This window comes from Lissotriton helveticus, chromosome 6, assembly GCF_964261635.1.
Source record: "Lissotriton helveticus chromosome 6, aLisHel1.1, whole genome shotgun sequence".
NCBI lineage: Eukaryota > Metazoa > Chordata > Amphibia > Caudata > Salamandridae > Lissotriton > Lissotriton helveticus.
Window position 1 is genome coordinate 1,500,540,591 of NC_136067.1, and position 16,145 is coordinate 1,500,556,735.

The following is a 16,145-nucleotide window of genomic DNA, read 5'->3' on the forward strand; positions in this document are numbered from 1 at the left end:
TATCAATCCCAAGTTCACGTTACAAGGTAGCGGCTGCACTTACCTGCCATGGTCACTGCCGCCTCGGTGCAGACCCTTGGCTGCTGCTGTTGGCGGTGCCTCCCCGGACAGTGCCGCTGTCACCTTCCCTCGGGGGCGCTGCAGTGCGCGCTGTCCGCTCCAGTGCCTTCCTTACTCCCCTAGCGGGCGGCGCTCCGCACTCACTCATATGCAGTCGGCTGCCCCCGTATCCCGCACCGCCCACGGGGTCTCCTTGGCTGGGCCTTGGGTCTCTCTGTCCGGGACTCACTCTCTCTCACCCGGCCTCGGCTCGCGCTCGTCACCGGGGGAATTCCCGAGCTACCAGGAGGCTGTGCGGCGCGGGGCTGTGGGCGGCCCAGGCTGGCCCTGGGGCTGAAGTGACGCGGGCAGGAGGTGCGGCCCGACCCTGCGCTCCGGTGGCCGCTGCTGCTGATGCAGAGCGGGGGCCGCGTTGTCAGAGGCCGAGGTGCGTATCTACCCCGACCGGGGGCAAGAACCAGTACTGTACGGGAAGCGACACTTTTCATGGTGCACGTACACACAGGCTGGGGCAACACTGTTCAGCGTTTGCGCGCTCACATACGTTTCAGACAGCCCCAAACTTAACGAGTGGGAATTGAGAGGTTAGGGGGGCAACGGTTACAGCTGTGTTTATTATCAACGTGCAGTTATAGTGAGAGAAAAGGTGCACCACTGATAAATATGCTGGTGCTGCAATTACTAAGAGGTGTCTCCCTAGTGCATATAAGAACTGACCCAAAATAAGGTGGAACTTGTGACTTCAGACTGTAGGAGAGTGGGGTCTGCAATCCTATGGTCACCCCAGATTTTTGCTTTTTGCTTCACTGGTTTACGACTTTCCCTGGCCGTGGGCCTGCTAATCAGACCCACAGCCTAGCTGTTCTCTCTCTAAATTGACATCCATGTACTTTAGGTGCATTTACCAATTGGTATTGGGACCCCTTATCAGCCCCTGTACAGTGTACCTTAGGTACCCAGGGCATAGGTGAACCCAAGGCCTACCAGGGGCTGAAGCATGTATTATGCCACCCCTGGCTGGGCATCTAAACAGACACAACTGGCTGGTAAGACAGCTGGGGCAAGGTGGTGTAATCACCCTTTGCTGTAGATATAGTATACCTATATCTAACCCCAAAATGGACATATATATTCCTATCAGTCACTCCTATGGCAGGCCTTATCAATCCTGAAGGCAGAGTGCTTGGAATTATGTGAGATGGTGCCCTAGCATGAGCTGAGCCTGTCTGCAGCTTGCGGAACCAAGTCCTTATAGCTGTTCCATGATAACGCTATACCATATACTCTTAAGTGCATTATAATCCTCGCGGTTATTGCTAACTTTGGTATAGCATTATCAAAACATGTCGAGTAAGGTGTCATACGAATTGGAATACTACCCCCTCGCCAGTTCTGGCGACGGGGATAGCATTCCACCCTTTTAGAGGGACACAACATGTATGTAACTGTGAACCCCGGTTAAAGTTTACTCGAGCCTCAGCATCACAAAATGGATGTTGCCACCACAGACACAAGTCTGACCTCCTGCTGCTGAGAGTCCTTCCAGCGAGGGAGGCCTGGACAAAGGGTTTCCTGCCTTGGGAGGTGCTAGCACCACCCCTGACAGGATTTTGTGTATTGAGGTAGGGAGGCCTGAAAGGAATGAGACATGCCTGGGGCACACAAGGTGCCCTGTGCATACACCGGTTCAAACCAGTTGCTGGGGCACTCCAGCCCCAGTTCTGGCGCGAAACCGGACAAAGGATAGGGGGTGTAACCACCCCCCTTCCTGGTCCCACCCATGGGAGGGACCTAGTCACTAGTACAGCCCCCTTTAGGAGAAAAAAGGAAGGAGCTGGTCCCATTCCAAATTAGATTATCCTGAATTGAAACTTTACAGAAGAAACTCTGGACTTCGATGTTCTGCTCCACAGAAGACTGAAGAATCTCCCTTGTGGGCAAGGAGTGTCCACCCTGCAACGGCAGGCACCATCAAGCGTCCTAGCGGTCCACTTTGTCGTCCTTCCTGCCGGATCCAGACTTCAGAGCCCGACGAGACCCGGACTCCCAGACCTCTCCCACCTCTACTCACATCTGCAGCACAGCTGAGACCTGTGGGTGCGACGAGACACGTGGGACCGGCCATCTTGAAGAGACTGCAGTTCGCTTCCAGCATGACTTCTGAGGCCTCCTCGAGAAAGTGCTTTGGGGATTGGAAGCCCCAGCCCCGAGCAGCTCCTGCACCAAAGACCAGCCCTCCAGCATCCACGAGATCTGCGTGTGGCTCTTTTGCTTGATTGCTGCTCGGTGCGTTGTCTGGTCCTTTGCCGGCTGGCTAGTGACCTCCTAGACGACGATCCACGAAATCTACACTGCTGGTCTGGTTGCTCCAGACTGGCCCTTGCTCCCTTCCAAAAGAGGAGCATCCTGGACCCTCCTGGTCCACTCCAGACGCCTTTTCCACTCACCGCGTGGGTTGCCTTTGCCAAGGCCTGTTGACTCCCAATCCGGATCCGACACCGCCGACAGCGAGAGCCTGCGTGGGACAGCTCGTGCCTCCATCCTGGTCGTCGAAGACACCTCCTGGTCCACGTGGCTGCAGAGACAAGCATCCACTCTTCACCTGATCGCGACAACAGCATCTGGTTCCCTCCTGGTTCCACACCGGTCACTGGCTAGTGACTTTGAACACTGTCCCCTCTGCTTTCAGGTCCTCTTCTTCCTCGATCCACCCTTGGATCGCACCGGACATCTTCCTCCTGGTCGCCTGCAGCATCTTTCTTCAAGGCTCCATTGACTTCAACGCGGAAACCCGACACACTTTCACACCTATGCACCCGCAGCCCGTGGGTGAGGTAACAAGAGCATTTCGGTGCTCATAGGTAGATTGACTCTCCTAGTGTCCAGATATCCAGTCGTTTTAGTCCTAACTAGTCGGAACTGTCTGTTACTTACCTTTTCGTAATTTGTTTTGCCCATTGACTTTGTTCTGCATCCCGCGTGTGAGTTCACACTCTGCACACGCGTCCCGTGGGCCTCTTGATATTTACCTAAGGTTAGGGTAGTCCCAGCGAACCTACAGCCTCTGGGCATTGTCATTTTCTAAATCGTTCTACTATACCATTTACTTAGTATATGGTTTGCCGTGCCCCTAGGGCACCATTGTAATTTTGGGCAACTTATCGTATTTTTCCTAAGAGACTGTCATGTGCTTAGCCCTCTGATCTCATAAAGAGTTCAGATGTGTTTTGTTATTAATAAATATACTGTTTATTTTCATAACAACCTGTGTGGTGTCCTTTCATCTGGTATTCAAGGGGTTATATGTGGTAAAACAGCTGGCTTCACATGCCAAAAGAGTTTAGCCTAAGACTGCTTTGTCCATGCTACCATTAGGATAGCTGGTCTATAAGGTTGACTTACCACCAATCACCATAAGGGTTGTTTGGACTGATACAAGGTGATCACTAGAACTAGTGAGCATCATATATCAGGCCAACTTCTCACATTGGTGTGCAGCGGTTGGGATTTGAGCTTGCTGTTGTTTTTACCAAATATAATCTTGAAATATCATTTGAAAGATCACATAAGGTACCATAGGTACATATAACAAGCTTAGAAATACTCTGAGTTCTACTGAACCAGCTGTTGTAGTAGAAAGGGCCTAGCACACCCTGACTACAACTCTTAGCAAGGGATCAGTAGGAAAACCCATAGTGTAGGTAAGTGCATCACTTACACCTCACTAGAAAGCATGTCTACCACAGGAGAGATCTCAGTAGCTCCCCTTGTGGTTAGTGACCCTCCACAGGTCCTTTCCAGATATGCAGCCCTCAGCTTCCAGGAGATGAGACAATTGTGTACCTCCAGAAGACTGAAACAGGTTTCTAACCCTACCACTCCCTTTCTGTTAGGTCTCTTAGAGACATATGATGCTAGAAGGGCTGCTAACGCAGGCCCCTCTAATCCAGATGGGAGCATGCCCCCCTTAGAATGTGATCAAGGTGATCCAGACTCTAACCCCCCTGAAACAGAGAATGTAGAGGATAGGGAAGAGGGAAGCTTATCTGAGGATGAGGCAGAAAATGGCCAACCTTTAGTCAGCAGACTTACAAGAGCCAACTTAGACCTACATAGGGAAGGAACTGGGGGAGCCCCAGTGCCATCCACTAGCAGGCCTAACTTTGGGGTCAGGAGAGATAGATCTCCTTATAGGGACTTCAACAGATCTGTTCACTCCCATGCCTCTCATGCATCTGCTCAGAGGAGGATGACTTCCCCTCAGAGGAGAGAGCATGAGGCAAAGATGAAGGAAGTGAATCTGAGGATTCAAAGGGAAGAAGTTGCCCTTGCCAAGGAGAAACTTGCCTTTGCTAGAGAGCAACAGTTGAGTGGGTTAGCACCCACTGGTGGCAGCAATATCCCTAGGGATGAAGGCAGGAGTTTTGATAATAGACACCTGAGTAAAATAGTGCCCTCCTATAAGACAGGAGATGATATACACAAGTGGATAACTGCTCTGGAGAGAGCCTGCAAAGTACAGCAGGTACCCCAGAGTCAGCGGGCAGCAATATTGTGGCTCTCCTTTGAAGGTAAAGGTAGATATAAGCTCCTCACGGTTATAGATGAGGATGCTAATTATTACCCAGTCCTGAAAACTGCACTGATTGATGGGTTTGGCTTAACAACTGAACAGTACAGGTTGATGTTCAGGGACACCCAGAAAACCCAGGCTCAGGATTGGACTGACTTTGTTGATTGTGCCACTAAGGCTTTGGAAGGCTGGTTACTGGGAAGTAAAGTTACTGATTACACAGGATTGTATAATCTAATTATGAGAGAACAAATCTTAAATAATTGTCAGAACCAGTTGTTGCATCAGCACCTGATTGACTCAGATCTGACCTCTCCCCAAGAATTGGGAAAGAAGGCAGACAGATGGGTCAGAACCAGGGTCAAGCAGCAGAACCAGAACCAGGGTGGTGGCCAAACGAAAACAGAACCAGAAGGGTAATAATGAGAATAAGCAAAGTGACCAGAAGTATTCAACAGGGCCCCAACAATCTAAGGAGGGTGGGTCCCAGAATCCCCAAAAGAAGAAGAATGATGGTCCAAAGAAACCATGGTGCCAATACTGTAAAAGTAAGACTCACTGGTTTAGTGAGTGCACCAAGAAAGGCCCAACTCCTATCACTACTATCCCTAAGACACCTGCACCCCCTAGTACAGTTAGTAGTGGTAGTGTACCCCCCAAGGCTATAGTAGGGTTAACCCTGGGAACTGAGGTGGGTTCTGACTTAGTCAGAATACCTACTCAGGCTGTTCTTGTTTGTACTGGGGACATGGATATGACCCCTACTGTAAGTCCTAGTACTCTGGGCAAATACAGGCAAACGCCTTTAATCAATGGTAAAATGGCTCAGGCCTACAGGGACACATGTGCCAGTGTCACTATGATTACACCAACATTTGTGGACCCTGATCAGATCATGCTAGGTTCAGACTACCTAGTGACCAATGCTAGTAACGTCACTACCAATCACAGTATGGCAGTTGTTAACTTCTCCTGGGGAGGGGTAACTGGCCTCAAAAGGGTTGTAGTTAGTTCAGACCTCCCAGTAGATTGTCTCTTGGGCAATGATTTGGAATCCTCACTGTGGTCAGATGTGGAGTACAGGACTCATGTAGAAATGTTAGGTCTCTTCTCACATGTCGTTGCTGTGACCAGGTCTCAGGTCAAGAAATGCCCAGCTGAACAAGTGCTGGACCCTGGAAGAATGGACCAGACACTACCCAAGAGGAAGAACAGTAGGGTTAAGGGAGAGCCTTCCCCCCTGCCTCAGGTTGAGGATCAGCCCTCTCAGGAGGCTGACCCAAAGACCCCAGAAGGAACTATCCTAGAAGAGCTTGAACCTGAACAGGTTGAGTTTCTTGGGACAGGGGGACCTTCCAGGGCAGACTAGAGACAAGCACAGTTAGACTGTTCCTCCCTTGAACCCCTCAGACAGCAGGCTGCTGCTGAGGCTGCAGGGAATGCTACAGGTGCCCACAAGGTATACTGGGATGAAGGACTCCTATACTCTGAGGCAAGAGACCCCAAGCCTGGTGCTACCAGGAGGCTGGTCATCCCATTGTCTCTTAGAGGGTTCCTTCTCACCTTAGCCCATGAGATTCCCCTTGCAGGACACTTAGGCCAGAACAAGACTTGGGACAGGCTTGCCCCACACTTTCACTGGCCTCACATGTCTGAGGACATTAAAGAGTTTTGTCGCTCATGTGTCACCTGTCAAGCCAGTGGCAAATCAGCTGGCACAACAAAGGCCCCCCGTATATCACTACCTGTGGTGGGGGTGCCCTTTGAAAGAGTGGGGATAGACATTGTAGGACCAATGGACCCCCCAACAGCATCTGGGCACAGATTTATACTGGTGGTAGTGGATCATGCCACCAGGTAACCAGAAGCTATTCCCCTTAGGACCACTACAGCTCCTGTTGTGGCCAGGGCCCTGCTTGGAGTTTTCTCCAGAGTGGGGTTTCCTAAGGAGGTTGTCTCTGACAGAGGTGCCAACTTCATGTCAGGATACTTGACTGCAATGTGGAAGGAGTGTGGTGTAAATTACAAATTTACCTCACCCTATCACCCACAGTGCAGTGGGCTTGTGGAGAGATTCAACAAGACCCTAAAAGGGATGATAAAAGGGTTACCTGAAAAGCTTAGGCGAAGATGGGACATCATTTTACCCTGCCTCCTGTTAGCTTACAGAGAGGTCCCACAGAAGGAGGTTGGCTACAGCCCTTTTGAGCTTCTGTTTGGGCATCCTGTAAGAGGACCCATATGTCTTGTAAAGGAAGGATGGGAGTTACCTCTCAAAAAGCCTAAACTTGACATAGTGGACTATGTACTTGGTCTCCGCTCCAGGATGGCAGAGTACACGGAGAAGGCATCCAAAAACCTTGAGGCCAGCCAAGAACTTTAAAAAGCTTGGCATGACCAAAAGGCTGTCCTGACTCTTTATCATGCAGGACAGAAGGTGTGGGTGTTGGAGCCAGTGGCCCCAGCAACTCTCCAGGACAAATGGTCTGGACCCCATACCATCATTGAGCAAAAGGGAGAGGTAACCTACCTGGTGGACCTTGGAACTCCCAGGAGCCCCCACAGGGTGCTTCATGTAAACAGGCTCAAGGCATTTGTCGACAGGGAGGACATGGGCTTGCTCATGGCCACAGATGAGGGGCAGGAGGAAGAGAGTGACCCTCTCCCAGACCTGCTCACTCAGAACCCTGATGATGGGTCAGTTGATGGTGTGGTCTTTTCTGACAGCCTCTCTGAGCATCAACAAGAGGATTGCAAACAGGTTCTTCAATCCTTTAGAAAAATGTTCTCACTGACACCCAGTCAGACAAACTGGTGCACCCATGAGGTGGACACTGGTGACAGTCTGCATGTCAAGAGTAAAATCTACAGGCAACCTGACCACGTCTGGGACTGCATAAAGAAAGAAGTACAAAAGATGTTGGAATTGGGAGTCATTGAACCCTGAGAGAGCCCTTGGGCTAGTCCAGTAGTTCTAGTGCCAAAACCTCACACCCAGGATGGTAAGAGAGATGAGATTTTGTGTAGACTACAGGGGTCTCAATGCTGTCATTAAGACAGATGCCCATCCAATACCTAGGGCAGATGAACACTTAGATAAGTTGGCTTCTGCCACCTTCTTGAGTACATTTGACCTAATAGCTGGTTATTGGTAAATCAGGTTAGCTGAGGATGCCAAGGCCAAAACAGCATTTTCTACCCCAGGAGGTCATTACCAATTTGTGGTGATGCCCTTTGGTTTGAAAAATGCACCTGCCACTTTTCAAAGGTTGGTGAACCAAGTTCTCACTGGGTTGGATGACTTTTGTGCAGCATATCTAAATGATATTGCTGTCTTCAGCTCCACCTGGGAGGATCACCTGATCCACCTGAGGAAAGTTATGGAGGCCCTGCAAAAGACAGGCCTCACTATCAAGGCAACCAAGTGTCAGATAGGGCAGAGTCAGGTTGTGTACCTGGGCCACCTTGTAGGTGGAGGCCAGGTTCAACCCTTGGAGAGCAAGATACAGGCCATAAAGGACTGGGCTCCTCCAACCACCCAGACACAGGTCAGAGCTTCTTGGGCCTGTCTGGTTACTATAGGAAGTTTGTCAAAAATTATAGGTCCATTGTGACACCACTTAATGACTTGACAAGCAAGAAAATGCCAAAGAAAGTTCAGTGGACAGTTAGCTGTCAGAAGGCATTCGATGACCTGAAGCAGGCAATGCGTACTGCACCTATTCTCAGGAGTCCTGACTACTCCAAAACCTTCATTGTCCAAACAGATGCATCTGAGTTGGGTGTAGGAGCTGTTCTATCACAACTGAATATTGATGGTCATGACCAGCCCAATGCTTTTATAAGTAGAAGGCTGACCCCTAGAGAGAAACGTTGGTCAGCTATTGAGAGGGAGGCCTTTGCTGTGGTTTGGGCCCTGAAGAAGTTGAGGCCCTACTTGTTTGGAACTCACTTCAAGATTCAGACTGACCATAAGCCCCTCTTGTGGCTAAATCAAATGAAGGGTGAAAACCCCAAACGTCTTAGGTGGTCCATTTCCCTACAGGGGATGGACTTTACAGTGGAGCACAGACCAGGGACTGACCATGGCAATGCAGATGGTCTCTCCAGGTATTTCCACGTAGAACAGGAAGACTCACCTGGTCAAGGTTAGTTTAATGTCCCTAAGTTTGGGAAGGGGGGTTATGTAGGAGAGTGCGGTCTGCAATCCTATGGTCACCCCAGATTTTTGCTTATTGCTTCACTGGTTTATGACTTTCCCTGGCTGTGGGCCTGCTAATCAGACCCACAGCCTAGCTGCTCTCTCTCTAAATTGACATCCATGTACTTTGGGTGCATTTACCAATTGGTATTGGGACCCCTTATCAGCCCCTGTACAATGTACCTTAGGTACCCAGGGCATAGGTGAACCCAAGGCCTACCAGGGGCTGAAGCATGTATTATGCCACCCCTGGCTGGACATCTAAACAGACACAACTGGCAGGTAAGACAGCTGGGGCAAGGTGGTGTAATCCCCCTTTGCTGTAGATATAGTATACCTATAGCTAACCCCAAAATGGACACATATATTCCTATCAGTCACTCCTATGGCAGGCCTTATCAATCCTGAAGGCAGAGTGCTTGGAATTATGTGAGATGGTGCCCTAGCATGAGCTGAGCCTGTCTGCAGCTTGCAGAACCAAGTCCTTATAACTGTTCCATGATAACGCTATACCATATACTCTTAAGTGCATTATAATCCTCACGGTTATTGCTAACTTTGGTATAGCATTATCAAATCATGTCGAGTAAGGTGTCATACGAATTGGAATACTACCCCCTCGCCAGTTCTGGCGACGGGGGTAGCATTCCACCCTTTTAGAGGGACACAACATGTATGTAACTGTGAACCCCGGTTAAAGTTTACTCGAGCCTCAGCATCACAAAATGGATGTTGCCACCACAGACACAAGTCTGACCTCCTGCTGCTGAGAGTCCTTCCAGCGAGGGAGGCCTGGACAAAGGGTTTCCTGCCTTGGGAGGTGCTAGCACCACCCCTGACAGGATTTTGTGTATTGAGGTAGGGAGGCCTGAAAGGAATGAGACATGCCTGGGGCACACAAGGTGCCCTGTGCATACACCGGTTCAAACCAGTTGCTGGGGCACTCCAGCCCCAGTTCTGGCGCGAAACCGGACAAAGGATAGGGGGTGTAACCACCCCCCTTCCTGGTCCCACCCATGGGAGGGACCTAGTCACTAGTACAGCCCCCTTTAGGAGAAAAAAGGAAGGAGCTGGTCCCATTCCAAATTAGATTATCCTGAATTGAAACTTTACAGAAGAAACTCTGGACTTCGATGTTCTGCTCCACAGAAGACTGAAGAATCTCCCTTGTGGGCAAGGAGTGTCCACCCTGCAACGGCAGGCACCATCAAGCGTCCTAGCGGTCCACTTTGTCGTCCTTCCTGCCGGATCCAGACTTCAGAGCCCGACGAGACCCTGATTCCCAGACCTCTCCGACCTCTACTCACATCTGCAGCACAGCTGAGACCCGTGGGTGCGACGAGACACGTGGGACCGGCCATCTTGAAGAGACTGCACTTCGCTTCCAGCACGACTTCCGAGGCCTCCTCGAGAAAGTGCTTTGTGGATTGAAAAGCCCCAGCCCCGAGCAGCTCCTGCACCAAAGACCAGCCCTCCAGCATCCACGAGATCTGCGTGGGGCCCTTTTGCTTGATTGCTGCTCGACGCGTTGTCTGGTTACTTGCCGGCTGGCTAGTGACCTCCTAGACGACGATCCACAAAATCCACACTGCTGGTCTGGTTGCTCCAGACTGGCCCTTGCTCCCTTCCAAAAGAGGAGCATCCTGGACCCTCCTGGTCCACTCCAGACGCCGTTTAAACTCACAGCGTGGGTTGCCTTTGCCAATGCCTGTTGACTCCCAATCCGGATCCGACACCGCCGACAGCGAGAGCCTGCGTGGGACAGCTCGTGCCTCCATCCTGGTCGTCGAAGACACCTCCTGGTCCACGTGGCTGCTGAGACAAGCGTCCACTCTTCACCTGATCGCGACGACAGCATCTGGTTCCCTCCTGGTTCCACACCGGTCACTGGCTAGTGCCTTTGAACACTGTCCCCTCTGCTTTCAGGTCCTCTTCTTCCTCGCTCCACCCTTGGATCGCACCGGACATCTTCCTCCTGGTCGCCTGCAGCATCTTTCTTCAAGGCTCCATTGACTTCAACGCGGAAACCCGCCACACTTTCACACCTATGCACCCGCAGCCCGTGGGTGAGGTAACGAGAGCATTTTGGTGCTCATAGGTAGATTGACTCTCCTAGTATCCAGATATCCAGTCGTTTAAGTTCTAACTAGTCGGAACTGTCTGTTACTTACCTTTTCGTAATTTGTTCTGCCCATTGACTTTGTTCCGCATCCCGCGTGTGAGTTCACACTCTGCACACGCATCCCGTGGGCCTCCTGATACTTACCTAAGGGTAGGGTAGTCCCAGCGAACCTACAGCCTCTGGGCATCGTCATTTTCTAAATCGTTCTACTTATACCATTTACTTAGTATATGGTTTGCCGTGCCCCTAGGGCACCATTGTAATTTTGTGCAACTTATCATATTTTTCCTAAGAGATTGTCATGTGCTTAGCCCTCTGATCTCAAAGAGTTCAGAGGTGTTTTGTTATTAATAAATATACCGTTTATTTTCATACCAACCTGTGTGGTGTCCTTTCATCTGGTATTCAAGGGGTTCTATGTGGTAAAACAGCTGGCTTCACATGCCAAAAGAGTTTAGCCTAAGACTGCTTTGTCCATGCTACCATTAGGATAGCTGGTCTATAAGGTTGACTTACAACCAATCACCATAAGGGTTGTTTGGACTGATACAAGGTGATAACTAGAACTAGTGAGCATCATATATCAGGCCAACTTCTCCCACAGACCACGTTATTTGGAATTAAAAAACGAGCTATACCTCCACTGGCTTTGCCTCTTTATTCCATGCCGTGTGGTTGCTCACTTTAAATGACACTCTGTTGCCTTCTAACTCCTTAGAGGGCCAACATGTTTCATTGCCTTAAGTGCTTTGGGCAATGTCGTCAGGGCAAGGGTCAGTATTCACCATACTGCATGTGTTTCATATACAGGTAACCGCTCAGATGCCCGACTTAGGAGCGGCCGATTTCAAGCAGAGCGCGCTTTCAGACCCGGCTGACAGAAAGCAGCGTAAGGATTGCACCGCTTGAGTGACAAAGAAGGGGGTCACCCGTATGCCAAAGTCGGGCATCTGAACGAAATGTCCCTTTATTTTCTACAGTGTGACTAAGGGAGAGATTGGGGTTGTTAACCGTTGCTCCCTATAGTTCTCTATTTCTGCTCTTGCTAGTTTGCCACCATGCCTGGGGTCCTACCTCATAGGGACTCAATTAAGTGGGCTGATCTTTACCAGTATGCAGTGATGCAGCTCGAAGAGTACTGCTAGGAGAGGTGGGGGGGGGGGCTTGAAAGGGGAAGCGCCACAAAGGCACATCTTCAGAAAGCCCTGCGAGCATGGTGTGAAGCCCACCCAGAGGGGTTAGTGAATGGTGAGAGAGATCCAGAGTGTGGGGAGGGATTGAATCTTGCCCAGGGGTTTCCCAAAGGACTAACTGGGGATGGGGGGGAAGCCCCGGTCCTGAGGGACAGGAGATCTCCTTGGCCCCAGGTAGCAGTGTGTCCTCCAGGGGGGAAGAAAGGACGCTAAAGTTAGAACTTGCTAGGCAGGACACGGAGCAAGCCCTAGCCGTTGCCAAATTAGAGCAAGCTCTGGCTGAGTAGAGGCTAGCCTTGTCAGTGAAAAAGATGGCCCATGAGCACAGCCTTCGAGAGCTGGATCTTGGTGACCTACACCTAGGGTCCAACTGAAGCAATGGGGGCAGTGCCCCCACAGTGTCGAATCTCAAAGAATATGGTCCAAGATTACCAGTTTATAGAGGTACATGCCCCCAGTGGAGAGAGACACTCTCCTAACACTGAATGTCGGTGACCAGATTAGCTACCATCCCATGAAGACAATGTTGGTCAACAAGTTTTAACTGACCCCTAGAAAAACACCAACGGTTTAGGGCCAGCTGCAAACTCTCCAAACAGAATTGGGTCGAGTTCTTAGAGTACGCAAGTAAGGCACTGAAAGGTTGGGCAAAAAGGTCAAGGACTAGAAGGGATTGTACAATTTATTCCTGAGGGAGCACTTCCTCGAGACCCATTTCACCAACCTGCACCAACATCTGGTCAACAGCAAGTGGATTGATTGCTGGAAGCTTGCTGAGGAAGCAGACCTCTGGGCCAGCACCAGAGTGTCTAAGATTGCTGCTGGAGGGGATACCTAAAAGGGGGGCCATGGTTCCCACCAAAAGGAGGGGGATGACAAGGAGTCTTCTGCTTGCCCTCGGAAACACTCTGCGGGAATAGGGTCAAATCAGAGTTCCCTGTCTGGTCCCCAGAACAAAAATGCCCTGGACCAGAGTTAGTTACCGAAGACCCCTGGGTGCTAAGAGTGCTATGGGTATGAGCACCTCAAAGCAGATCCCAAGTGTCCAAAACGAACGGCCCCACCCGCTGGGGTTAAGGCTCTAGGGGTGGCAAGCGTAGCCATATGGGGAGGAGGTGGCTCCAGTTAATGAAGGGGAGTTTAGTGGTGTTACCCTAGTGTCCCTGGGTGACAGTGATATGGTTCCCCGGATCCAAGTGCCTAAGAATACAGCGAAGTATAGTCAACAGGTCGCCATCAATAGACAGGGGGTAGAGGCTCAGAGGGATACAGGGGCCAGTAGGACTATGGTAAGAAGTCAACTGGTCTTCCAGGGCAGGAATCGCCTATTCCGCCTACCAGGTGATGGTGGTTGACAGAGCGGGTAATTTACCGGCGGCTCAGGTGCCATTTGGATGGGCGGGTGGTCAGGCCTGATGAAGGGCGCCGTAAGCTCCGCCAGGCTTGTCTGTTGGGCAACGACTTGGAGCACGCTTTCTGGAAGGAAGTGGAGCTCCGGCTGCTGTGCAGATCTTGGGGTTACCTAACTGGATCTGTCCTAACGCACGGTCCATGGCTACCCAAGACAGGAGCCAGAAGGTGCTGGAGTCTGGAACAATGGCCCAGCCCCCTGCTGCTAAGAAGGAGAGAGGACAAGGACCTCTGGTGAGAGGAATGGGAAACCGACTGAGGTCACCCCGGAGTCCACGAAAGAGGGCATTACTTTCCCTGGTGTCCTACCCGAGCTGACTGGTTGGCAAGAAGGAGGCCCCACCAGTGAGGAGTTCTTTAGGGCACAGAGAGTGCCCCACCCTCGAGGCCCACCGCAACAAGCTGAGGCCCAAGCAGCCGGTGATGACTCGGGACTCCTCATCTATACTGGGAGGATGACCTTCTGTTCATTGAGTAAGGCTCCTGGCCAGGGGACTCTCAGGGCCCTGGTGCCCCCCCTGTGTTATTGATCCCTCCTACTGAATTGGCCCATGACATCCCTCTGGCAGTACATTTGGCCAGGACAAGACCTTTGTCCAGCTTGCTTCTCACTTTTATTGGCCCACTCAGGGTGTCCTCGGATGCATTCTGCAGGACCTGCCAGGTCAGTGACTAGACGGGGCAGAAGCTTAAAGCTCTACTGAACCCCCTTGCCCGTAATTGACACCCCATTAGAGCGTGTGGGCTTCCAGACTGTAGGGCTTATGGACCCACCAATGACTGCAAGGCACAGGAACATCCTGGTGCTGGTGGATTTTGCACACGGTACCCCGAGGCGATCCCTCTGAGGACCATGACTGCACTGGCGGTGGCAAAGGCACTGATGGGGATTTTTACCCTAGTGGGATTCACCAAGGAGGTGGTGTCTCACAGTGGGAAAGAACGTAATGTCTACGTACATGCTTGCTGTGTGGAGGGAGTGTGGAGTGGCAAATAAGTTATCCACCCTGTACCACCTCCAAACTAACGGGCTATTGGAAAGATTCAACAAGACCCTAAAAGGCATCTTCTAAAACCTACCAGAGGCTCTGAGGAAAAAGTGGATTGTCCTCCTACTAAGCCTGTTCTTTGCATACCGGGAGCTCCATCAGAAAGGAGTGGGGATTAGCCCCTTTGATCTGCTATTTTGGGCACACAGTCAGGGAACCTCTGAGTTAGGTCAAGGAGGGCTGGGAGCAGTCTCCCAAGAAAACTCCCCGAGATGTAGTAAGCTACATGTTAGCCTTCCGGAGCCACATGCAAAGTTATTAAAGCAAGCCTCTCACAACTTAGAAGCCAGCCAGGATGTCACGAAGGAGTGGTATGACAAGAAAGCCACTCCAGTGAAACTGACATCGGGACAGAAGGTGTGGGTGATGGAGGCTGTAGAACTGGGGTCGATTTTTAAAACTTTGTAAAAGTAAATTCCCATTTGCTTTTAAGCCTTCATTCCTCTTCTAATCTTCTTCAATAATGTTGCACTTGCTCTTTGCTTCACGAAGGGTTAGAACAGGTTGCAGGTAAATTTGAAAATATTTTGTAATGCAGTGCATGTTTGATGCCATCACAATAAGAAATATTTCAAACCCTGCCAAAAGCGAGGCTGCATCACTCCCTCTTAGAACGTCCTGCGGAACACTAACTGCTTAACATGCCCCTGATGTCTGTACAACAAGTGCACTCTGTTTAAAATAGAACGTTCTGTCTTTCAGTATTTTCAATTTTGTTTGGTAACTTTTTAAGTATGGGCAGTCTTTAAAATCCCTCCCTAACCTGTGTCTCGCTTCTGTCGCGCCTTTCCCCAATGATGACAGGAGCCAGGAGCATAGTGCAACACGTCTTTATTTCTCCGTGTATGCTCCGCACTGCCCTCGTTTCCCCTCGTACCTCCTCTTCCTCCCACGCCCCTTCCTGCCTCGCCTGTCCTGTCGCAGACAGGGGTCAGGCAATGACGATACAACACCTCCCCCGTTTGTAAAAAGTCTTACTGTCTCTTACATTTCTCCAATAAGGCGTACTGGCCGCCTGATCTGTCGCCTGGGGCGATTGAGCCGCTCCGGTGTCCGGGCTCGGTGGCTCGTGTCGTCATGTTGTCTCATCGGGCTCGGGTGATTTCGGTCGCTGCTTTCACTTCGGCTTTCCGAGTCCGTGACGAGCTCACGATGTTGATGCTCCGTCTGTGGGAGTTGCACTTTTTAAAGTGCGAGACATTTCGAGTTATCCGTTTGTGGTCAGCTTCTGCTGTGAGCATGGTTCCTTTCCGGCTGCTGACTTTCAGGGGATGAGCAAGATAACTGCTGTCTGCTTTCATTTTTCGGTCACGCCGGACCATCACCCAGTCTCCTTCTTGGATGTCAGTGTCTTTCGCGCGTCTGCGCCGATCAGCATAGATCTTCATTTGTAGTTTTTTGCCATGGTCTAGGTTAACCAGTGTGTCATGGTCAATGTTCACAGTTTGAGGTTGGTGAGCATTGGCCAGAGTGGGCAGTCGAGTGCGAGGAACTCTTCCCAGCATCAAGGTGGCTGGGCATTGGTTGGTAGTGTTAT

The 16,145-nt window shown here is 50.8% G+C and overlaps 1 protein-coding gene across 1 annotated transcript in view; it reads right to left on the minus strand.

The window, feature by feature from the left end:
• Positions 1-359, minus strand: part of REL (REL proto-oncogene, NF-kB subunit) — a 330,308-nt gene extending 329,949 nt beyond the window's left edge. The window contains exon 1 of the mRNA XM_078649301.1: positions 44-359. Coding sequence (XP_078505427.1) covers positions 44-50 — 7 coding nt within the window. The 5' untranslated portion in view covers positions 51-359. The remainder of the gene's footprint in view (positions 1-43) is intronic.
• Between the last annotated feature and the right edge of the window lie 15,786 nt (positions 360-16,145).